Source organism: Lepidochelys kempii, chromosome 14 (genome assembly GCF_965140265.1).
Source record: "Lepidochelys kempii isolate rLepKem1 chromosome 14, rLepKem1.hap2, whole genome shotgun sequence".
Lineage (NCBI taxonomy): Eukaryota > Metazoa > Chordata > Testudines > Cheloniidae > Lepidochelys > Lepidochelys kempii.
In genome coordinates this window covers 18,322,225-18,346,160 of record NC_133269.1, presented here as the reverse complement: position 1 = coordinate 18,346,160, position 23,936 = coordinate 18,322,225, and the positions used below count along the sequence as shown (strand labels likewise).

At 42.1% G+C, this 23,936-nt stretch overlaps 1 protein-coding gene across 11 annotated transcripts in view; it reads left to right on the top strand.

Annotated features, from left to right (window-relative positions):
- LOC140897602 (uncharacterized) overlaps positions 1-23,936 on the top strand; it is a 343,279-nt gene that overhangs the window by 63,983 nt on the left and 255,360 nt on the right. For 9 of the 11 annotated variants that reach the window (XR_012154754.1, XM_073310410.1, XM_073310409.1 and 6 more), the window contains one exon: positions 1,779-1,841. Coding sequence is in view for 8 of the 11 variants with exons in the window: in XM_073310410.1 (XP_073166511.1) it covers positions 1,779-1,841 (63 nt within the window). In the remaining 3 variants the exon portion in view is untranslated. Of the gene's footprint in view, positions 1-1,778; positions 1,842-7,744; positions 7,902-23,936 lie in introns of those variants that run through there. The other 2 variants (XR_012154755.1, XR_012154756.1) reach the window with 2 other exon arrangements.

Here is a 23,936-nt window from a genome sequence, read left to right as displayed (position 1 = left end):
GTAGATAACTATCATTCAGCCCTGCATGTCTGCCTCTTTTAGGTGACGTATATTCCCAATCTCATCTTCTTGTTCTTTCACCATTTTCTTCACTTCTCTTCTCCTGAAACAAATGTTGCTGCTGTCTTTTTTATTCACACATGGTGTGCTCTCAGCTTTGCCCTGGTAATGCATAGATTTTTAAGGCCAAAAGGGAATATTACAATCCTCTTAGTCTGACCTTCTGTATAACATGGGCCATGGAACTTCACCCAGTAAATCTTGCATTCTGCCTCTGTTTACTCAACTTCTAGCTGGCCTTTTGTGTTAAACAATTCTCTCTCATCTGGATTATCTCACTTTTAGTGAAGATGAGCCTAAGGTGCAACTGGCTCTGACCCCTTGAACTCTGGTGTTTAAATCTGAATCCAAACTTCTTGGCTCCCCCTAATATTTAGATTGTCTTCTTTACATTTTTAAAGCCCTTACTGTTATATCTTCCATACACAAAACGCAAACAGATTGTTTGTCAGAATGACCTTTATTTGTTAAGAGAACAAAATTACATTTTTCATGAGAAGCGCACACAGTAAGAGGATGTCTCTTTTGTTACAGTCTGTACTTAACTGAACACACAATGGGTGCCTGTCTTTGCAGACAGCAGTGTCCTTAGCGGGTGAAAGAGGCAGTGTAGGAAATAAACCCACATGGGGGGGGGGGATAATATTTCCCCTCAATGTTGCTAGACCTACATGATTTTGAAAACCTGTTTTAGTTCATCTCATGGCCTTTCGCTTCTACCCAGGGAGAATAAATCCAATTCCAATAACTATTGTGCAGATCTTAAGATAATTAAGCGGATTCCAAAATATTCTGGTGAACTCTTCTTCAGGTCTGAGGAATGAAGCACACTCTCCTTCTCCAGACCTGAAGAAGAGCTCTGAGTAGCTTGAAAGTGTGCACCTTCCACCAACAGAAGTTGGTTCAATGAAAGATATTACCTCGCCTACCTTGTCTCTCTCAAAATCTGGGCCTTAGTCCCCAAACAGCCAGAGAGCTATGAAATGCAGCTGTTGAGAAACTTTTTTTCTTCTGCAAAGATCTGAACATTGATAATGGTTAATAACAACAGGAAACTGGAAGCTCAGATTTCTGGGTACTGCTTCCTGATTTTGCTGTTGACTTCTATGTGAATTTGGACAAATTGTCTCTCTGTGCCTCAATCTTCTCATCTGTAAATTGGTATAATAGTATCTTCCTTACAGGAATGGTGTGAAAATGACAGATTTTTAAAGTGCTTAGAAAGCCTTGGTTAATAGATGCTAAATATTCTTTGTTCTTATTACAGCTGGTCAAATTTTTCAAATATTGATAAAATTTCAAAGTCTGAAACAGAATCTTACAAAATTCTCACAAAATTTGCCCTTGTTTTTGAGTAGCTACTGACTTGGTTGAAATTTTCCAAATTTCAGAATTTAAAATTTTTAAAGTTTCAGAAAAGAGAAGGAAATTGGGGGCAAGAGGGGGGTCGTGGGAGAATAATGAAATTCTCCCCTCCCTTTTTTTTTTTTAACCCATTCTAATCAGCCCTCTTTAATGTGAGCCAATAGAGGTGTTGCAGAACTGGAAACATTTTTTGCCGTTTTATTGAGCTCCGTTCCACTTGAGCTCCTGGATTCTACAGGAAACAATCACCTCAAAATTGCAGCCATCTTAATATTCACTATTCAGTCTTTTATTACTGGAAGCACAGATATAAAACTTGAAAATAATGCAAATTCGATATATTTTTTTTCCAGGACATGGATGCGGCTTTTGAATTTAAAACCAAAGACAATCAAGATCTTGGTGAGAGAGAGAAGGTCAGTCTCATAGCTTTGTTTAATCAAAATTGAAATTGTGACATCTGTTTCCCCAACCCTCATTTAAAAAAAACACATCACTTCATTTTATGGGTTGATGTCTCCTCGGCTGCATAAGAGGGGAGGCACAGAAAGGTTTAAAAGAAGTTTTCTCTTCATAGTTTCTGCAAGTGGTGATAAGGGAGAAAGAATGACCAAGAGCTTAGGATGCTAACTTGGGAGACCCATGTTCAATCCTCTGTTCTGCCAAAGACTCCTTGTGTAAGTTTGGATAGTCATGTACTGTAGTCTCTCTAGTCCAGATCTATGAAGGCACCCCTGCAATCCACAAAACCCCTGTGAGGCTGCCACCTAAACTCACTCTGTGCGTAAGTCAAAGTTTCCTCAGTGCCTACATTTCTGCACTGGAGCATGCACGCTGCTGCCTCACTCTATGCGTCTGAACATCTGTCTCCCACCTGAGGCCCTCTGTGATCCACAAACTGGGGGAAGTGAGGTGGAGGAGTGTCCATCTTAGGGCCAGAGGGCGAGAGAGAGAGAGAGAGACTCGAGTCCAGTGGTTACAGCACCCACTTGGCAGGTGGAAGACCCAGGCTCCAGTCCCTCTGCTCCAATCACTCTTTCATTATTCTACACAGTGAAAACACTTCAATAGGAGAACTTTGGGAGCCCCTCATCATAATATCCCATAGCTCTGTGGTTAAAGCACCCTGTTCAAAACTTTTCTACCCCGTCAGCCTGAGGGGGGAATTGAACCCGGGTCTCCCCCATCCCAGGTAAGTGCTGTAATCACTGGGCTAAAAGTTATGGGTGGGCACCACTGTCTCCTCCTCCAGACATTTTATATGGAATGAGGCATCCACCTAACTCATTCTCACAAGAGATGACTCCAGGAGGTAGGTTCCCAGTTGTGGTTTGCTAGCAGTCCCTGCAGCCCAGTCTTACACACATAACTCTGTGAGATGGGTGGGGCTTAGCATACACCCCTCTGGCATGCTTAGATGGGGAGTTACCAAGCATGGTGGCTTTTGTGGATCGCTTTCTAAGACACCTAGTTCTCTCCATGCATTGTAGAGACAGCTTAGGCACCTGGCTCAGGCTTTGTGGATCACAGTGTTGTTTCAGTGATTTTTCTAGGCAACCGAGCCCTTTTGTGGATCCAGGCCTCTGTGCCTCAGTTTCCCATCTGTAAAATGGGGGTAATAGGGAAGGACTATTTCAGAGGAGTGTTGGGTGAACAACTACATTAAAAACATTGTGAGGCACTCAAATACTAAGGTATTGTGGGGGTGGGGAGGACTTATGAATATCCTAGATTGATGGCAACTAATAGAACAATTTAAACTCCAGGACTAAGACAGTTTGTTAAAGGGATGAACTGAAAAATTACAGATTTATAAGTGAGTCCTCTTGGGGCTTGCAAAGGTCTCAAAGGATTGCTGGGTCTTTCAACGGTAGAATTCCATTTGGTTCATAGCAAAGCATTAAGGCTAGGGCTTCTCTTTTTAAATGCTGTTGTTTTATTTGAAGGGGAAAGGACGTGGTTGTTTGTTTTTTAAAGCTGTTCAGTTGTGTTGTCTGTGGCTAATTCCTAGAGCTGGGTAGACACTACCAAAAAACTATCTGTGAATATTTGTTTGAAAAATTGTATTGTGAACTTTCTATTTTTATTGCTATACTTAAACCACATACTGGATATGGAATGATACATTTCATCCAAACTGTTACAAAAGTGGTAGGTTTCAGAGTAACAGCCGTGTTAGTCTGTCTTTGCAAAAAGAAAAGGAGTACTTGTGGCACCTTAGAGACTAACCAATTTATTTGAGCATGAGCTTTCGTGAGCTACAGCTCACTTCATCGGATGCATACCGTGGAAACTGCAGTAGACATTATATACACACAGAGACCATGAAAAAATACCCCCTCCCACCCCACTGTCCTGCTGGTAATAGCTTATCTAAAGTGATCATCAAGTTGGGCCATTTCCAGCACAAATCCAGGTTTTCTCACCCTCCGCGCCCCCCCCCCCCACACACACACAAACTCACTCTCCTGCTAGTAATAGCCCATCCAAAGTGACCACTCTCTTCACAATGTGTATGATAATCAAGGTGGGTCATTTCCAGCACAAATCCAGGTTCTCTCACTCCCTCACCCCCCTCCAAAAAACCACACACACAAACTCACTCTCCTGCTGGTAATAGCTTATCAAAAGTGACCACTCTCCCTACAATGTGCATGATAATCAAGGTGGGCCATTTCCAGCACAAAGTGGTAGAGATGTCATACAGCATTTCAGCATAACCATATTTTTTGCCAATATAAGAGTATAAGAGAAGAGTATAGGTAAGACAAAAAGAAAACATGTTGTTGAATCAGTTTTTACCCCTTAACTAAAAATTAGCACAAACTAAACAATCCTGTTTCCCTAGGAAGTCCTTGAACCATCCCAGAAAAAAATGTTTCTGTACATCTACTTGTGTGTGAATGGCCTTCAGTTAAGGTAGCCTCCCACAGCAAGATGATCAGGGTTTAATTGAACATTTTTGAAGATGAAGTTTACTAATAACTCAGTGTGACAGAATTTGCACAATAATGGGACATTTTTACATTGCTAAACTCTGTGACAATTAAAATATATTCCAGAAAGCTGGGAATTTTAGTATGAAAGATTTTTAGTTAAGTTTTGTTTGTGTACATCCTTTTACCTCAGACTTACATACATATTGAATGTTACCAAGTTAGCAGAATGTTCCTAATGAATGGTCCTGGTACAACAAACCATGCTTGGAGCTAAGAATTTAAAATATGTATTATATATTTTTAAAAGTTGACCATACTATAGCAGCAATGTACTGGTACCCAATGGAGAAGAGAGGAGCTACAGTACCTGAGTCTTGAAATGTCAGCAGCTTTGGTCAAGATTTAATTTTCAAAAACATTCTTGATGGAATCCATCTCTGACTATATTTCAAATATATAAATCCTACGGAGAGATGGGCCTGAATCAGAATCCTGGATCTGAAAATCCTCACACTTTGAAATTTGGATCTTGAGCTAGATAGGAATTTTGTCACTGGCCCTTTATAAGTATCTTTTATAATGGCCTGAATTAAAACCCGGAAAACAAAACATCACAGGAGTTTGTGAAAGTTCAGATCCAGTCTCCACTTTGTAGCTAGGTCCCATCTCTATACATTTTGCAGACATAGTATATGATAGATGTATTTTAAAGTCCACTGGCTTCACCTGGGTTACTGAGGAGATGATTCATACAATAATAACCACTATTAAAATGTCATAAAATATATATTAAAAGCGAGGAAAAAATGGCATCTCTGACAAGTATGTCTGGGATACCTTATAAGGCATCCTCTATATAGTAGTATGGCACTTTAAATAAGAATGCATCAAATATCAGAAATGAGTGTTGAAATAGGAGCCGATCCTGGAACACTTGTAATCAATGAGATTACTGTGTGAGTAAGAATCACTAGCATGAGCAAGGATTTGAAAGTGCCAGCCATATTGTGTTCTCTGTAAATGTGGACTTGCTGTAGACCGTTGTTGGGAAAGCGACCAGTCAATCATTTCTGATGCGCAGCCCCATGATTCATTTTCTCTTGTTATCAGATGTCAGGGCAAGACTCCCCAATAGCTGTCAGCTCTTCAAGTTTCTCTCTAGTGTTAGCTTCACAACTATTAATGAGGCGTCCATCTACAGGCAGAGTTCTGGTGAGGCCTTTGGTTTTATCGGGACTGTGAGCTTTTGGTTGCATGGTTGTTTAATCCTCTCAGTAAGCATCCCGTTTTCACACACAACCGGAGGGGGTTTTGTTAAATGTAATGAGTATATTTAATTTACGAGAGATTTAAGAGACTAGAATTGCAAAGTTAGATTCTGGAACCTTCACAAGCGATGAGTGGAACCTCCTTCCACTAGCAGTTCCACTAACGTCAATGGGCCTACTGACCGAGTCAGGTGTTGTTCATGTTAAATAGGAAGCAGAGCTTTACAGGCCCTATCCAAGCAACCAGCTATGTGGTCTTCTGAGACATATAAACCTACCTCTAGTGGATACTATAGTGGAAAACTTTCAGCTGGTTCCTACAGTTTCCACTTGGCAACTGGGTTTTAGAACAGAACAAAAAGGCTATTGGTGTCCTGGCCCCTGGAGCTACTGGCCCTCCAGCTGACCCAACAGAGACTAGCAGAAATCAGTAGAGACCAGATGAAGGACTCAAATTAGCTGCGGGAAGGATGGGGATCCCATAACTAGGTAGATAGGTGCTCAGGGCAAAATATAAAATCTACCAACTCTGCAGGCAGGAATAGATGAGATGTAAATAATCTCCCCATCTTGAGCATCCCTACTATCTACTGCATTAGCCTCTTCCTTTTCTCCTCCCACTCGAGCTTGCAGGGGGTGGGAATTTCTCCTGGGGAAAGGGAGCTGCTTCCTTGGCCAAAGGTTGTGGAACCATGTTGAAGAAGCAGCAACAGAGTCCAAGGGAAATCAGTAGGCCCTCCCTGTGCACGGAAAACCTGTCATGATTATCCATTTAACTAAAACACTCATGTCATAGGGCTATTTTAGTATTATTTCTACCGTCCTCAAAAGTGTGCCAGGCACTTTATAGACAAAACAGAAAGGCATAGTCTCTGCCCCCAATATGGTCCAAACTGACACATGACAAGTATAGGTAGCAAATGTTACCTTACAGCACATAGTAAGTTTGCTAGCTATTTGGTTCAGCTGATGATCTTGATGGTACAGGTAGTTTAATACATAATAATTATTAGTGACTCCATTCTTGTAGGTACTGGGGAAGAAATCGGTATCAAGAGAGTGCGGTGGCTTGGAGGACCTGTAATGGGACAGTATTCTGTACATGAGGGTAGCATGGCTGAGGGAGAAGCAGACAACTTAGGCTTTGAGGCTGATATCACTATGAAGTTGGAGGCTGGGATAATAAGAAAAGCGATTAAATGGGAGATGTCAGTTGGGGCTGAATTACGGAGAGCCTTGTAAGTGAGGATCCGAAGTTGAAACTTGATATAGTGGAGGAGGAGCTAGAGGAGAGACTCACAGATGTGGTCAGACCAACAGGCAAGGAAGATAGATATCGTGGTTGTATTTTGGGTAGACTGGAGGGGGTGATGTGGGTATTTGGAAGGCCAGCAATGGGTACATTTCAGGAATTGAAATGGGAGATAATCAGGAGTATAACTGTTGGGATAGAGAGGAAGGGACAGATCTTGGAAATGTGAAGGAAGAAATGGTAAGATGTGAACATGGCCTATTGGTTACAATGTTCTTCCCCAAAAGGCTGAATCCAGGCATTAAACTTCATTATTTTCTCATGCAGCTTCTTTTAATTCTAAAACACTGGATTCTTGGGTCACAGAAATGTCACTCCAGAGAGTGAGGCAAATTTCACTCAGAGGTTCTAGCAGATTTTTAAAACATGTCTTTAAATAAAAATTATGCAGGGTTGCCTGCATTCACCCACATTCTCCCATGATGCAATGAAGCAGGTAGCACTGTTTGAGTGAACTTCAGGCACTAATGGTTTGGAAAGATCAACTGGTGCTGAAACATGGCAATTCCACAGTTGTGATAGGACCAACAGGATTATGTTGACTTCAGGTACAGAATAAACAGCAGAAGCAGGTGCACCAATGGGGAAAAAATAAAAAGGATTCTAATTTCCGCTGATGGCAGTAGTGGTCAAACACAAGCAAGGAGAAATACCAAAAATATGAGCCCCACTATCAGTTAGCAGTTGCTCTGTTTATTTGGGTTCTGCATGAGAATGTGCAATTCTTTAAAGGACAGGTAAGATGGTAACTTGCCTGTTGTTTGATTTTACTGTAACACTACCTGTTACTCTACTTTCAGGTCCTTGTGTACCTCCAGGTCCTGATGGAACCCCTTAGGGCAGAAACCTCTGCCCCTTCCTTTTGCCCAGGACCAGGTAATAGGCTGTAACCCAGATGAGTGAATTACTTACCTCTCATTAGAAGATGGAGATAATTTCAGAGAGAAAGTTATCAGAATGGACCCTTTCTTTTCAAATAAATTAGCTATAGCAAGCTATCTTTTGGTTTATTAAACACCTTACATTTTTAACATCAAGTTAATCTAAGAAAGAGAGGTATTACAGAAAATAAAATTTAACCTTTAGCCACATCACTTCAAGAGAAGCCTGGGGAAGTTAACCTATGAGCTACAAAAAAGATAGGAGAGATTATGTATTCTGAGATCTTCACTCCATTGGAAAGCACTACTCTCTGACCATCCTCTCATCTACATTGAGTCTCTGCCTCTCATCACGTCCCTTGGGATTTATCTTCCTCCTGACTCTGGTCTACTTTCATATAAGTTGAATTCCCTCTTCAATTTCCCAGAGAAGGTAGGAAGGAATACTGGTTGAACTGCCTTTAGGATTCATCCTGTCTGACTGAGAGCCTTTTCCTTTCAGACAATTCAAAATTTCTTTCTGAGTTTCCACCTCCCCTCTTCAGATGTGCTGAACAATCTCTCTCTACAGGATACCCACTGAATGTATAATTTTTAACCAGTCTGTCTGTCAGATCCACAAAAGCTGTTACTGGAGGTGTTTGCATAAAAGAGCTCCTCTCTAGGTATCAGAGCCGTTGGCAATGCTCTAGACAGTATCCAACAGGGCTGATCAGGACTGGATGCTTTAGTCTCCTTGACTTAATGGCTATGTACATCTTCTTACTGTATCCTCCCCATCAATTCCCTTCTGCATTAGCATTCTGGTTGTGCCCAGCCATGTAAAGAAATGAAGTCTGGAAGCTCTTAGTTTCAGACAAGACAGATTCTTATATTATCAAAAATAAAATTTAAACCATAAGTCGAGATAAATCAGAGAAGATAATGGGCTTGATCCTTGGGTCTGGCTGAGCGCCTATAAGTGCAGACCTGAGCATGCTGTGGAAAAGATAGCTTTATATAGTACACACACCCCACAAGCCTAGGGGTGGTGACTGAGGGTCACTCTGGCCTCTGAAGCGATATAAAGCAGCCTAGGATTTGCTCTAACTTGTGCAGGCTGATAATAGTCGCCAAGGGACTATTAAACCAAGTAGGGATCATTGGGTCACAGCAGTGTTCATGCTGTGTCCCTGATGCCAAGAATTGTGATGCAAAGGGAGGTGCAGAGGCAGGGAGTTCTCAGCTGGGTGATTGAGCCAACTTTATAGCCTGTTTGGGCAGCCAGAACATCACAAAAGGGCCTTAGCAGGGGCAAGATCCTGGCCAAAATGGGCATACTGCATCGCCATGCCACTCATCTGTATGTCGTTAGTCTTCACAATCAGAAATAAAATATTTAGTTAAGTTTTGGATGGACTCTCAAGCAGACAAAATCAGAAGTGACCCAAAGTCATTACCCAAGATCTAAAGGCTTTTGGGGTCATCTGTGAGATGAGTTTGAGGTCTAAGTCCTGTTCTGACTGAACAGACGTTCATGGGATGGAACCACCACCTAACAAATACCTTTTGAAGTCCTGGATTAAGTTAGACCATGGAATCTTAATTACTTTTATTTTAGATTAAGGAAAACCAGCTACAAGAAAAAACAGAAGTAAAGTCTCCAGGAGAGAGCAATGTGTGTCTCTCTCATCTGGAATAGCCTAAAACAACACTGGGAATAAAATGGGTGTGTTCTGTGTACACAGGCGAAGTTCTTACAAATGCAAACATTGATCACAGATTAATAGCTGCATACACCTCATTAACATTTGTTAGTTACTGAAACATCCTTAACATTTAGTTAAATAAATTTCTGGCAACTTCAAAATAGAAGAAGAATGGCCTTGTGGTTGAGACACTGGTCTGGAACTCAGGGAATCTGGGTTTAGTTCTCTGCTCTGCCACAGACATTATGTGCATGACATTGAACAAGTCTTTTAATCACTCTTATCCCCATTTTACAGATGCAAAATTGAGGCATAATTCCTTTCTCTCATCCTCTGTCCCTCTTGCCTAATTAGAATACTGTCCTGCGAACGTGTACATATGTACTTAACTCTAAACATGTGAATATTCTCATTAAAGACAATGAGTTTATTAATATGCTTAAAGTTAAGTGTGGTTAAAGGTTAATATTAAAAGTTAAGAGTGCAAGCTCTTTGGGGCAGGCACTCCTGTCTTACTATGTGTATGCTCAATGCCTGGCACCACACTACTCCCATCTTGGTTGCAGTCTTTAAGTGCTACTGGAACACAAATTTTTAACTTGAAATAGTAAAAAAGAAAAGCTCAGTGAAAATGAATCTGAAAGATGCAGTATTTAAGACAATAGATTAAGTGCTTTGATGGCTGTAAATCAATAGACAGAGAGATGGGTGCTATTTTGGTACTATACTTCACTGGAAAAATAACCATGTTGCAAAATGTCAATCCCTGGCAGGCTGATGGCACAATATGAGCTGCAGAGGGCTGATTTCCATTTGTGCACAGTAGAATAGAAAAGAGACAATGGGCCAATTTTTTCTCTCGATTACACTGTTATCAAATCAGAGTAAGTTCTATGACTTCATTAGAGTTACTCTGGATTTATACTGGTATAAATGAGAGCAGAATTTGACCCTAGTTCTACCAACTGTTGTTTAGATGGAAAATCCTGCATTCTGCTATACGAAGTAAAAATGAGCAGAGAAACCTGCTCTTGGTACCACACAAAGTTTCCTTTAGGAAACGTTGTTTCTGTGTAAACTATGAGCCAGGCAGACCTGTTGTCCCCTTACAAGCCGCAAATTACACAGGCAAATGAAATTACCCATTCTTTTTGTTATTAGCTTGAGCTAGGAAAGCTTTAAGCAATCATCCCCTTTCAGTGTATTTCAAAGCTTACTCACAAGATGCATCCCTGATATTGAAGACAATGAGGTCCCTTTTTTTAAAATTCAATTAAACATTTGCCTACTGTGACTCTTTATTCACTGCAAATTGTCTCTGTAAATAATCTTCATCAAAAGTCAGAACCAATCCCCATTAGTTGTTTAGATTAATTAATGAGTCCCCCTGGAGCCACCCAGATGAATTCAATTTAAACGTCAACAACTTGGCTATGGAGTTTCCCAGGTTGGCATTAAGACAATATTAAACCTGCAATAAGTCACATTTAAAATGTTAATTCGTAGAAGCTCACCATTTAGAGCATTTAATTAAATCCTTAAATAAACTGCATGGGCTCAGTACCAGATGGTTCTGCATTTTCATTGCAGCAGAGAGCCTTGAAGTCATTGAGGGAAGTAATATTAGAGGCATGGTGAAGATAACCAGGATATATAGTGTAATAAAATCTAATCTTGTTTCCAGCAGGGAAATTCAGTGTATGTACACAACCCAGGCTAAAATTGTAAGTTAATTACATTAACCCCAATGTACTCTGGTATCTGAGCAGCCAGAGATGAAATTAGTCTTTTCCTATCATAAGATTCTTTTCAACTTCACTATATTAATTTTTAGCCAAATACTTACTCATAAGGAAAATTGAAGTTAATGTAACCAAAGACAAAGTAATGCAGTCTTAATATTCTGAAGGGATTATGGAGGGCCGTGAAAATACACTTTGCAAATGTCACTCACTTAGAATGGATTTGTGGTGGGAAGTTGGGGAGAGAGAAAAATTATAGCTGTGATCTGAGCCATGCTGGGATTTAATAAAAGTCATGATTTAAGGAATTCAGACCTGTGAGGAGGGAAGGGCTTGGAGGGGGAGGGGGGAAGAAAAGGTAAAGGCTTCTGTCTGGTGACCTAGATTGCCCATCACTATTACAAGGAATGCTTTTTTTATCAGAGGCTTGAGACACACCTATTTTGCTCAGTGAAGGGCTTCTAGAGTACACAAGTACAAAAGTGCTGAGTCCTCAGTATAGAGTTCAGAACTCTACACTGTCTTGGAAAGTTTTAGATTTAAAATCAGGGGCGGCTCTACCAACTTTGCCACCCCAAGCAGTCGCCACCGAATTGCTGCCGTGGGACACGGACTGCCGCCCCATTCTAAATGCCGCCCCAAGCACCTGCTTGCAAAGCTGGTGCCTGGAGCTGGCCCCACTTAAAATAGCGTTTCAGAGCTTTCTGTTGAAAATGGACCATGATGCTGAGGTCAGCTTTTCGGAGGCCCATTTCCAATTATGCTCTTGCTTTTGACCCTTTTTAAAATCTCTGTCCGACATTTTCAGAAATGACTAATCATTTTGGGTCCTTCAGTTTCTGAATGCCCAACTTGACACGGTAGAGGAGCCTGATTTTCAGAAGGCGGGTGCTCACCACTTTCAGAAAAACAAGGCTCCTTTTAAGTGGCTGAAATTGGGCAGCTAACATCTCTAGTCACTTTTGAAAATTTAGGCCCATCTTTCCATCACCACAGAATGAGTGTGTCACTCAGATGACTTAGTAAAAAGCAAAAGACCACTTGTCTCTTAACCTTCAAGAAAAATAACTCAACTTTCAAAAATGGAAATGCTTCTGTCTGTGAAATCAAATACGGCAGGGAACCTGCTTTCCAGTCTCTTAACTGCAGATTTGCACAACTGGCTTCTGCAAGAACCCAAATAAAGCCCAAAACAGAGGGACTTGTGCAAATCCCAATAGAGTTAGATACCTCAATATTTCTATTTATGTTTACATTTTCATTGTCCTCTTTATTGCATAAAGCCATCTAGATAGTGAGATCTAGTCCATTCAGGAACTGGAAGGTGCTTCAAGAAGACCAGATCTTTTCTGATTTAGGCTCCATAAATAACTCTGTGGGCGGTTTAAAGAAAAAAAATTCACTGGAAAAATGAAACCAATACAAGTTCTTTAAGTAAAAATAATAGATCCCACTTTCAGCCCTATTGGATACTCCTCTCTCATCATGGTGGGATTACAAAGGAAGTCACATTTTAATAGTTCGATCACTGCCAGTAGAAGGCTCAGAAATCCAATTAACAGTTTGTATGCAGCATGTTGCTCGTTGTGTGAACTTTCAGGCTGCTGTGCTGAGCAGAATGAGGACTGCTCTCTTTTCATATGTTTTCTCTCTCTCTCCCCCTTCCAACCTCCTCGCTCTCCCCACCGCCACATTGTAGCTAAGAGCACAGAGATTCAACCCTCCCTCTTCCCGCCCCCATCCCATATCATGAATGCTCAGACTTGCCATTTGTATGGTATCTCTTTATCAAACACTGCCTAAGCCAGGATGTGGCCAGCCCTTGTAATAGGGTGTATGTAAATGAAATTCTTCCCAGGAGGCCTTGCTGCAAACTATTTGTGGTGCATAAGGAATTTGTGGCCGCGGGGGGGAACTTGTTACTTCAGTAATCACAAGCTCCTGAGCTCCCTCAAAATTGGAGAAGCAGCAATAATAATCCATCCTGCACCGTTCCTAGTGCTTTGAGTCACTCCAACAGAGGAGCTTGCTTTGCATCTAAATTAGCTGTGACAAAGGGAGAGGAGAAATGATTTTTACATAATACAGGGATGGTAAGAAAACTGAAAACTTTCTTCCCTCTGTCTCTGTCTCATATGAAACTGCATCAGTCAGTGCCTTGAAAACACAGAAGTGCAGGTGGAGGAATGTGCAGATAGTGCAGCAGTATACCTGCTGCTCATGAATATTTGATTCTGTAATTATTTGGGAGGGAAAATCCCATTCTGCCACATTTTAGCCTTTTACTCCTCTGACTCCTTTCTTCAGCACTACTGGCTGTGATTGCACTGTGGAAGTTTTAGAGCCGTTATTTTTGGAGGAGTCAGGGACAGGGCAAGGAAAGTGCATGTGAGAGAATGTGGGGGAGAAGGGTCCGCAAGATTTTTAGAAATGAACTAGAAAGCTAATGTAGTGCCCATCTTTAAAAAAGGGAAGAAGGAGGATCCTGGGAAATACAGGCCTGTCAGCCTCACCTCAGTCCCCAGAAAAATCATGGAGCAGGTCCTCAAGGAATGAATTCTGAAGCACTTAGAGGAGAGGAAAGTAATCAGGAACAGTCAGCAAGGATTCACCAAGAGCAAGTCATGCCTGACTAATCTAATTGCCTTCTATGACGAGATAACTGGCTCTGTGGATGAGAGGAAAGTGGTGGACGTGTTGTTCCTTGATTTTAGCAAAGCTTTTGAAACTGTCTCCCACAGTATTCTTTCCAGCAAGTTAAAGAAGTATGGGCTGGATGAATGCACTGTAAGGTGGGTAGAAAGTTGGCTAGATTGTCGGACTCAACAGGTAGTGATCAATAGCTCCATGTCTTGTTGGCAGCCGGTATCAAGCGGAGTGCCCCAAGGGTCGGTCCTGGGGCCGGTTTTGTTCAATATCTTCATAAATGATCTGGAGGATGGTGTGGATTGCACCCTCAGCAAATTTGCAGACGACACTAAACTGGGAGGAGTGGTAGATACGCTGGAGAGGAGGGATAGGATACAGAGGGACCTAGACAAATTGGAGGATTGGGCCAAAAGAAATCTGATGAGGTTCAACAAGGACAAGTGCAGAGTCCTGCACTTAGGACGGAAGAATCCAATGCACCGCTACAGACTAGGGACCGAATGGCTAGGCAGCAGTTCTGCAGAAAAGGACCTAGGGGTTACAGTGGATGAGAAGCTAGATATGAGTCAACAGTGTGCCCTTGTTGCCAAGAAGGCCAATGGCATTTTGGGATGTATATGTAGGGGCATTGCCAGCAGATCGAGGGACGTGATCGTTCCCCTCTATTTGACATTGGTGAGGCCTCATCTGGAGTACTGTGTCCAGTTTTGGGCCCCACACTACAAGAAGGATGTGGAAAAATTGGAGAGAATCCAGCGGAGGGCAACAAAAATGATTAGGGGACTGGAACACATGAGTTATGAGGAGAGGCTGAGGGAACTGGGATTGTTTAGTCTACAGAGGAGAAGAATGAGGGGGGATTTGATAGCTGCTTTCAACTACCTGAAAGGAGGTTCCAAAGAGGATGGATCTAGACTGTTGTCAGTGGTTGCTGATGACAGAACAAGGAGTAATGGTCTCAAGTTGCAGTGGGGGAGATTTAGGTTGGATATCAGGAAAAACTTTTTCACTAGGAGAGTGGTAAAACACTGGAATGCATTACCTAGGGAGGTGGCAGAATCTCCTTCCTTAGAAGTTTTTAAGGTCAGGCTTGACAAAGTCCTGGCTGGGATGATTTAATTGGGGATCGGTCCTGCTTTGAGCAGGGGGTTGGACTAGATGACCTCCTGAGGTCCCTTCCAACCCTGATATTCTATGATTCTATGAAAGCAATCATTGTGAACTGGTTATTAGAGCTCCAGCAGATTTGACCGTTAGGCACAGCAATAGTTCAGTTGAGAAGTAAATCCAGGTCCTGGCCACGTGGGGTCATAAAAGATCCCAAGATGTCATTTTTTGCAAGAGATGGGTGTATTTGATCTGGCATCCTGGACAAATTCTTATTTGGGTAATCCATCTACGTACATTTTCTCAGTCATTTGTTGGTATGTTATTCTTCTTCATTTCCTGTCTGGTACTGCTTGTTGGGTAACATTTCAGGATGCCATTTCTGTAATGGGAGGTAGTTTTTCTTGTTCTTTCCTTCCCTTACTGGGTTCACCTTCCTGAAAAATGTGTTGTGTTGTATCTATAAATGTTACTAATAGCAAGACTCTGGAATAGTCCTTCAAAGGAACTGGGGGAACCCCATCATTTGGGATGTCTAGGACTGAATTAGACAAAGCATTTAAGAATATACTTGATAGTACATTTCTGCAGTGACAGGCTATAGAAAAGATGATCCGATAGATCTTTCCAACTTCCATTTCTTTAGAGGGGCCCTAAACAAAAAATGTTTGTTCAAATTCCCACAAATTTTGGTTCAGATAAAATGTAACCTAGATCCAAATTGCCTCAGGTTTACCAAAGCCAAACTCTGACCTCCTCAACCCATTTCAGGTTATGTCTGTGATGCTGGTATTCCCCTCTCAGAACTGGCATTTTGGATCCTGAGTTCCAGTACAATGCTCCTAACATTTTTGTTCTTGTTTGCTTGTAAAGCAACTCTCTTTGGGATGGGCTTTGCTGGCAGCATGGATCACATAAAACCTGAATGCCCCTGCGTCAAAGTATGTGGAACTTAAGTGCATCAGAACCTATTGCTGGATTCTGCCTGAAGCAAGCATTTGATTTTGTAGTTTCTTCGGGTTCCTTCTTTAAGGACTGTCAGGGTTCCCTCCCCACTCTGAACTCTAGGGTACAGATGTGGGGACCCGCATGAAAGATCCCCTAAGCTTATCTCTACCAGCTTAGGTTAAAAACTTCCCCAAGGCACAAATTCTTCCTTGTCCTTGGAACGGAATCGCTGCCACCACCAAGTGAGTTAGACAAAGGTTTAGGAAAAGGACCACTTGGAGTTCCTGTTTCCCCAAAATATCCCCCCAAACCCCTTCACCCCCTTTCCTGGGGAGACTTGAGAGTAAACAAGGTGAGCACAGACCAGCCCCTTGGGGTTTTAGGACATTAAAAACCAATCAGGTTCTTAAAAGCAGAACTTTATTCTAAAGAAAAAGTAAAAGAAGCCCCTCTGTAAAATCAGAATGGAGGGTAATCAGATTCAAAACACAGAGGATTCCCCTCTAGGCAAAACTTTAAAGTTACAAAAACAAACAAACAGGAATAAACCTCCCTCTTAGCCTAGGAAAAATTCACAAGCTAAAGCAAAAGATAATCTAACGCATTTCCTTCCTATTACTTACAATTTGTAATCTTAGATGCTTAGTTCAGGTATGGCTTTAAGAGATGTATTTTCCCTGCCCTGGTTTCTCACTGTCCCGGAGAGGAAAAAAAAGAAACACAAAACAAAAACCTTCCCCCACAGATTTGAGAGTATCTTCTCCCCTTATTGGTCCTTTTGGTCAGGTGCCAACCAGGTTATCTGAGCTTCTTAATCCTTTACAGGCAAAGGAGGGATTTTATGTTACCCTTAGCTGTATGTTTATGACAAGGACCCCAACCCTGATTATCCATAGGACTTTTGGAATGTCTGAAACATTCAGCTGAGTATTTCACATGTCCCCCAGGTCATATGGATAATCAGGATTGGGACTCTTAAAGAATGAATCAGATAACTCCGGGGTTGGCAAGCTTTCATCCTGCAAAGCTTAGCAGCTCCCCACCTGCAGAGCACCATCTCTAGTAGGCACATGAAGTAGCATTGACTGGCTCTGGAAGGAGCTACTTTAAGCCTTCCTTGGAGGGAAGGTCACTGCAATGTGACCATAGGGCAGGGATCAGATTGGAGAAAAATGGTGGTGATGCTGCACTCACAAAATAAGCTCCACCCATGGGAGTCACCACAATGAGGTGTTGCTCACAGTAAAGTGTGCAGATGTTAAAAATATGACTGTGTGCACAGTATGGCTTAGCTCCACTGGGTTCCTTGAGCTTTGCCCCTCCTCAGCGGAGATTGAACATGCCCATAGGCTCTGCTAGGCTCCATAGGCTTGACTCCATATTGAGCAAGGGGGAAGTTAAGGAGCGACAGCATCTCCCAAATGCCTCCCACCTGCAGCACCAACATGGGCTGTCGCTCACAGTAAACCATGGAAATCTGTGACTCTTCCTCTCCTTTTTACATGAGGAATGAAATAGCTAACACTGCTGACACTTAAATGATCATCACATTTGATGATCTGAGTTAACCCCTCACTGAGATGAATGGGGCACTTCACCTCTCCAAGCTATTATCCCAGGCTCTCTGCAGATTCATCGCTACATCAATTACTCAGGTAACATTTCTGAGGTTTTCTTTGCAACCATAACACCTAGAGACTTACTTTTTAAAAGTATGCTTCAGAGAGGTGTGGTGCATACATGTTTACAGGCTGTTTCCAAGCCCGGCCATGGGGCAAAGAGACCGAGGAAAGCATTTGGTGGCTGAGGACTGACTACTCACTTCTTTCCTGCTCAAAGAGAGGCAGGAGAGCATGCGATGGATTTTCTCTTAGTATAGACTGCTGGATTTAAGAGCTGTTGTAAATTGGAAAGGACAGGACCTGGGGAAGTGCCTGATGTTTGGTTTTGGTTAATCAGAGTTCACCCGTATATCAGGGCTTTATTGCAAACACTTCTTAATGGCATGACGCTCAGAGACCAGCAGTTCCTGCCCCAGCCTGGCTGCACCTGGCATTCTCTTCCTCTCCACATTCACATCCCCAGCTTACTGTGTGCTCATCTTAACTGTCTTAGTATCTGTTGTTCTGTATCCTGTGGCTGGTGCTCTGATTGCTGATGCTTGATTGTTAGCTGATGCTGTGGGGATACAAAAACAATAAGGGGAAAAATAGCCCCGGAATAGATGCTTCTATTACCAAGTAAACTGTTTCCCTGGCAACATAACCCTCATGTTGAGATTGCTCTCCAAACGTCCTCCCTGTTCAAAGGGGGTGTATTCAGAGTGTTTGAGATGCTGTAGACTGGGCAGAGGAAGCAGATGTGCATGCTGGTTATAGACTTGTACCGGAAAATAGAAGGGTAGGGAATGTCAGTGCAGCTGGGCTGTCCTCGGTGTGATGTTATTCCAAAGCATTTTTGCCTGGTTTTGATCCAGCTGTTATAGGTCCCCAGTCTGGCATGTTGACCCTTGTTGTCTTTTCCAGGTTTCCTTTCTTTTCCATGATGTCTTTGTGAACGTGCCACAAAGCAGCATGCCAGCGAGTCAGACAAGATACAACTGCCACTTACTATGCTGGCTGCAGTCCTGAAGAGCTGGCAGGCTCCCCATTTCTTAGCACAATTTTTAAGTGTCAAAGCTGTATAGAAGCTTATGCAGCAATGGTGTCTCAATGGCCAGGCTCTGGTTAACGCTTATTGTGTATTTAGCTGAGCCTTTTACAGCTGTACTTGACCTACTCATCAGCAGTGCTATTCATTCCCGGAATTGAAAGTAACATGTTCTAGGGGCGGGTGTACTCCTGCAGTTTATACTGTGAACTGGGTGTTAACAGCTGAACTACTTCCACGTCCTTTGTGAAGTTTTTGGAAGTTCACTGGCTAGCACTTACCTGCAATTTCATCCGTCTCTTTGACTCTAGCAATTATGTTTGTCCTTCCCCCTGCTGGTCTCTGCTTACTCTCATCCCTTTTTCTTCTTTCTGCTGTATTAAATTGCAGGCCAGATTATACTCAAAGCCTCTTTCATTTCTCCAGGGCTAGCTGGGCAGTGATTTATGACTGTCTTTAATTCAACAGAGCTTAGATGGGGAGAATTCTGTCCTCCTCTTGATGCTCAGAAGTAACTCCCAGTATTTATTTCGATGTATTTATAAAGTCTCCTGAGCTGTCAGTACTGAGGTAGTTATTTAGGGTTTGCAAAATGTGGAGATAAGCATCCAAAACAAACTATGATTTGCCAACAAAATAATTCCAACTCCCAAGGTTGTAGGAGGCCAAATAAAGAAGCTCCCACATCAGTACCCAAGTCCCTATACAGCCGCTCCCGAAAAGCCACTGGACAAAGGAATGCACGTTCAGGCATGACTTGAGAGTCACCAAATTTGGGCTTTGTTGGACCCAGGATGGGGGTAGGGGCTGAGTGTTATGGTGAATGAGATCAATATATAGGCAATGCAGTGTTGCCAGCCCCAAAAATTCAAAGATCATGAGTCAAACTAAAAAAAAAAACACACATGGATTTTAAAAAGAAAATTAATGTTTTTTGACCTGTGTTCTTATTTTTTTCAGTTTTAGTGAAACACAATTTTGGCCACCACATCCCTATATCAATTAATTTTGTGCTCAACCCCCCCATATCAATTCTGCACCCTAATCCCCACATCAATTAGCTTTGTGCACCCCTCCACCAACTCCACCCAGCCAGACACACATCTTTTGGAAGAATGCAAAATGTCCAATAAATTCTTGGAATATGCTGGGGACAGCTTCTTCTTTCAGAAGGAAGGAACTAACTGGGGGGCTGGGGCAATGATTTTAGACTTGATTCTGACTAATGGGGCCATTCTTTGTAAATTTGAAGGTGGCAGGGAGCTTGGGTAAAAGTGATTATGAAATGATGTCCTGACTCTAAGGAAAAGAAAGAATTAGAGCAGAAGAATAAGGACAATGGACTTCACAGAAAAAGCTGACTTTATCAAACTCAGACGACTGGTAGGTTACGTCCCTGGGGAAGAAAATCTAAGGGAAAAAGGGAGTTTAGGAGAGTTGGCTGTTTCTTAAGGAGACAATATTAAAGGATCAATAGCAAACAATCCTGATGTAAAAGGAAGGATAGGAAGAATTGTATGAGGCCAATATGACTGCACCAGGAGAGCTTTATCTGAAAATCAAAAAGGAATCCTACAAAAAGTGAAAACATGAACGAATTGCTAAAGGTGAGTACAAAAGAACAGTGCAAGCACTTAGGACAAAATCAGAAAGGCTAAGTCACAAAATGAACGAGACCTAGCAAGGGATATAAAAGGCAATAAGAAGAGGTTCTTTAAATACATTAGGAGAGAAAGAAAGATGAAGGTCCCCTTCTTAGCAGGGAAGGAGAGCTAATAACTGATGACCTCAAGAAGGCTGAGATGTTTGTGGTGTTTGTTTTGCTTCAGTCTTCACTAAAAGGATTAATAACGACTAGATGCTTGACAGAGTTAATGTTAACAAGGGGGAAGGAACACAAGCCAGAATAAGGACAGAACATATTTAAAAATATTTAGAGAAGTTAGAGAGAGCCAAGTTGTCAGGGCCTCGTTAAATTCACTCTAGGGTACATAAGGAACTAGCTGACGCAATCTCGGAACCATTAGTGATGATCTTTGAGAACACATGGAGGATGGGTGAGGTTCCAGAGGACTGCAGAAGGGTAAACTCTGTACCTGACTTTAAAAAAGAGAACAAAGAGGATCAAGGGAATTATAGACTACGAAACCTAACTTCAATACCTGGGAAGATACTAGAACAAATTATTAAAGAATCAATTTGTAAGCACCTAGAGGGATAATAGGGTTATAAGGAATAGCCAACATGTATTTGTCAGGAACAAATCATGTTGGACCAATGTAATTATCTTCTTTGATAGGGTTACTGGCCTCGTGGATGGGGGGGAAGCCGTAGACATGATATATCTTGATTTTAGTAAGGCTTTTGACAAGTCCCTAATGACATTCTCATAAGTAAACTAGGGAAATGTGGTCTAGATGAAATTACTATTAGATGCATGGTTGAAAGACCATACTCAAAGAGTAGTTAAGGTTCCTTGTCAAATTGGAGGGACATATATAGTGGGGTCCCGCAGGGGTATGTCTTGGGTCTGGTACTATTCCATTTTCAAGTACACACAAGGTTTTTACATGAAAGAGAATGAAAAATTGTTTTAATTAATCTCTGAGGATAGGACAAGAAGCAATGGTCTTAAATTGAAGCTATGGAGGTTTAGGTTGGACTTTGGACATTAGGAAAAACTTCCTAACTGTCAGGGTAGTTAAGCATTGGAACAAATTGCCTAGACAGGTTGTGGAATCTCCATCATTTGAGGTTTTTAAGAACAGGTTAGACAAGCACCTGTCAAGAATGGTCTAGTTATTACATAGTCCTGCCTTGAGTGCAAGGGACTGGACTAGATTACCTACTGAGGTCCCTTCCAGTCTGACATTTGTATGATTATATTCAGCATTTTTATTAATGACTTGATAATGGAATGGAGGATATGCTTATAAAATTTGAGGATGACACCAAGCTGAGAAGGATTGCAAGTCCTTTGGAGGTCAGGACTGGAATTCAAAATGACCTAGACAAATTGGAGAATTAGTCTGAAATCAACAAGATGAAATTTGATAGACAAGTGCAAAGTACTTCACTTAGGAAGGAAAAATAAAATGCACAACTACAAAATGGGGAATAACTGGCTAGGTGGTAGTACTGCGGAAAAGGATCTGGGAGTTATAGTGGGGCTTAATCTGCAGCAAGGGAGATTTAAATTAGATATTAGGAAAAGATGTCTGTCTATCAGGGTAGTTAAACTCTGGAATAGGCTTCCAAGAGAAGTTGTGGAATCCCCGTCACTGGAGGTTGGACAAACATCCATCAGGGATGGTCTAGGTTTACTTGGTCCTCCCTCAGTGCAGGGGGCTGAACTAGATTGCCTCTTGAGTTCCCGTGCTGATATAAGTGCTGGGACTAGTGGCGCAGGGGGTGCTACTGCACCCCCTGGCTTGAAGTGGTTTCCATTATATGCAGGGTTTACAGTTTGGTTCAATGGCTCTCAGCGCCCCCACTATACAAATTGTTCTAGCACCCCTGCCCATCCAACCCTAAATTTCTGATGCTATGAATTCTGCACTCCATTACCCCCAGCCCCACATCTGTCTTTTGTCCCCCTACACATCTCTGCTCCTCATGCAGTTTCAGGGATTCTTCACAGGCAGCCCCTTTCCAGACTTGAGGGAGCTGACTTTTAAGGGCTCTTCATACCCCCTTCCCAGTCTTTAGGGAGTATTCAGATTAAAGCAGGGCCCTCTTCTCCCCCTTCCCAGGCCTGGTGTTGCAGCTGAGCAGAGATATTTTTTTCTCCTGGACAATCCTTAAAATCTCCTTTGGTATGTCAAACAAAATGCTGCAGCAAACCTTCCTTCCAGGATGGAGCAGACAGAAAGAATGGGATGGCAGCGGACACAAGCAAGGAGGGGAGATGAGAACTACCTCCATCACTCCCAGCCCATTGTCATTGATAGTTTTTTCTAGCAAATACTCTAAAACCCAATGGCATATATAACTATCATGGCTAGATAGGATTTTCAGAAGCACTCAGTGTTGGCCTAACTTGGCCCCCACGAGTCAATAGTAGAGCTCCCACTGGGAGCAAGGTTCAGCCAGTGCTGAGTGCTTCTGAAAACTGCATCGATCATGAACCAAGTGACTCTCACCCTGGCATGGGGTAGAGGTTGTATACACAAAACACAAGGTTGCACTGAAGTTTTTATATGGTGTTTTCTGCTAGTGCACATTTGCCGCTGTGATGATATCCCTTTCTCTCACAACCCAGCCATGTTTTTCCTAAAGAAAGCAGTTGCTGAATGATGGGTAGATTTGTGTGCGGCTAACTTTTCCCTTGAGCAGTTATGGGAATGTAGTCGGGGCAGTTTTGTTCACCATAGTCAACAAGAGACTCCCTAAAATGTTAGAAATGGTACCATGGGAAATGTCACAAGCTGAACTGAAAAGTAGAAAAAAAATGTATTTTTCTGATCGCTTTGTAATTTCCATGCTCCTTTTCAAATAAGCTCAAAAACCAAGATCGTCATCATTTCTGGTCATTAAACATCTTATGGCATCTTTCATAAAAGCAGTGTGTCCTGGTGAAATCCTAACTCCGTTAACTATGGTTTACTTTCCTAAATTCTCCCTACTCTATTTCCTTTGTACTAAATTAGAGTGTAGTGTTGCTATGTGCTCTTGAAAAGCAGCTCCAGAGGTGGCTGCATTTCAGCATTGGATGAAGTATACGCTAAATAGTTAGTACATCAGCTTGTTGTGTTCGCAAAGGGCTATTGGTGATGAAAAGTGCTATAGAAATGTATATTGTCTTATTAGATACATGTCTAAGTTGGAACTAGGGGTTTTATTCTGGTCAGGATACACCTGAGTTCATCTATGGCTGGAGAAATTGTTTAAGGCCTCATAAGAATATAAGAATGGCCCTACTGGGTCAGACCAAAGGTCCATCTAGCACAGTATCCTGTCTTCCAACAGTGGACAGTGCCAGGTGTCCTAGAGGGAATAAACAGAACAGGCAATCATCAAGTGATCCATCCCCTGTTGCTCATTCCCAGCTTCTGGCAAACAGAGGCTAGAGACACCATTCTTGCCCATCCTGGCTAATAGCCATTGATGGACTGATCCTTCATGAATTTATCTAGTTCTATTTTGAACCCTGTTATGGTCTTGGCCTTCACAACATCCTCAGGCAAGGAGTTCCACTGGTTGCCTCATCCTGCAGAACCTCACTGACTTGAATAATTCTTCAGACTTCCCTTGCTACTTCCTTTACTCAGATGGGAAAGGTGATATAGCGCCTGGCTTTCAGTGGCTGTGAGGTCCAAGGGCTTTTCT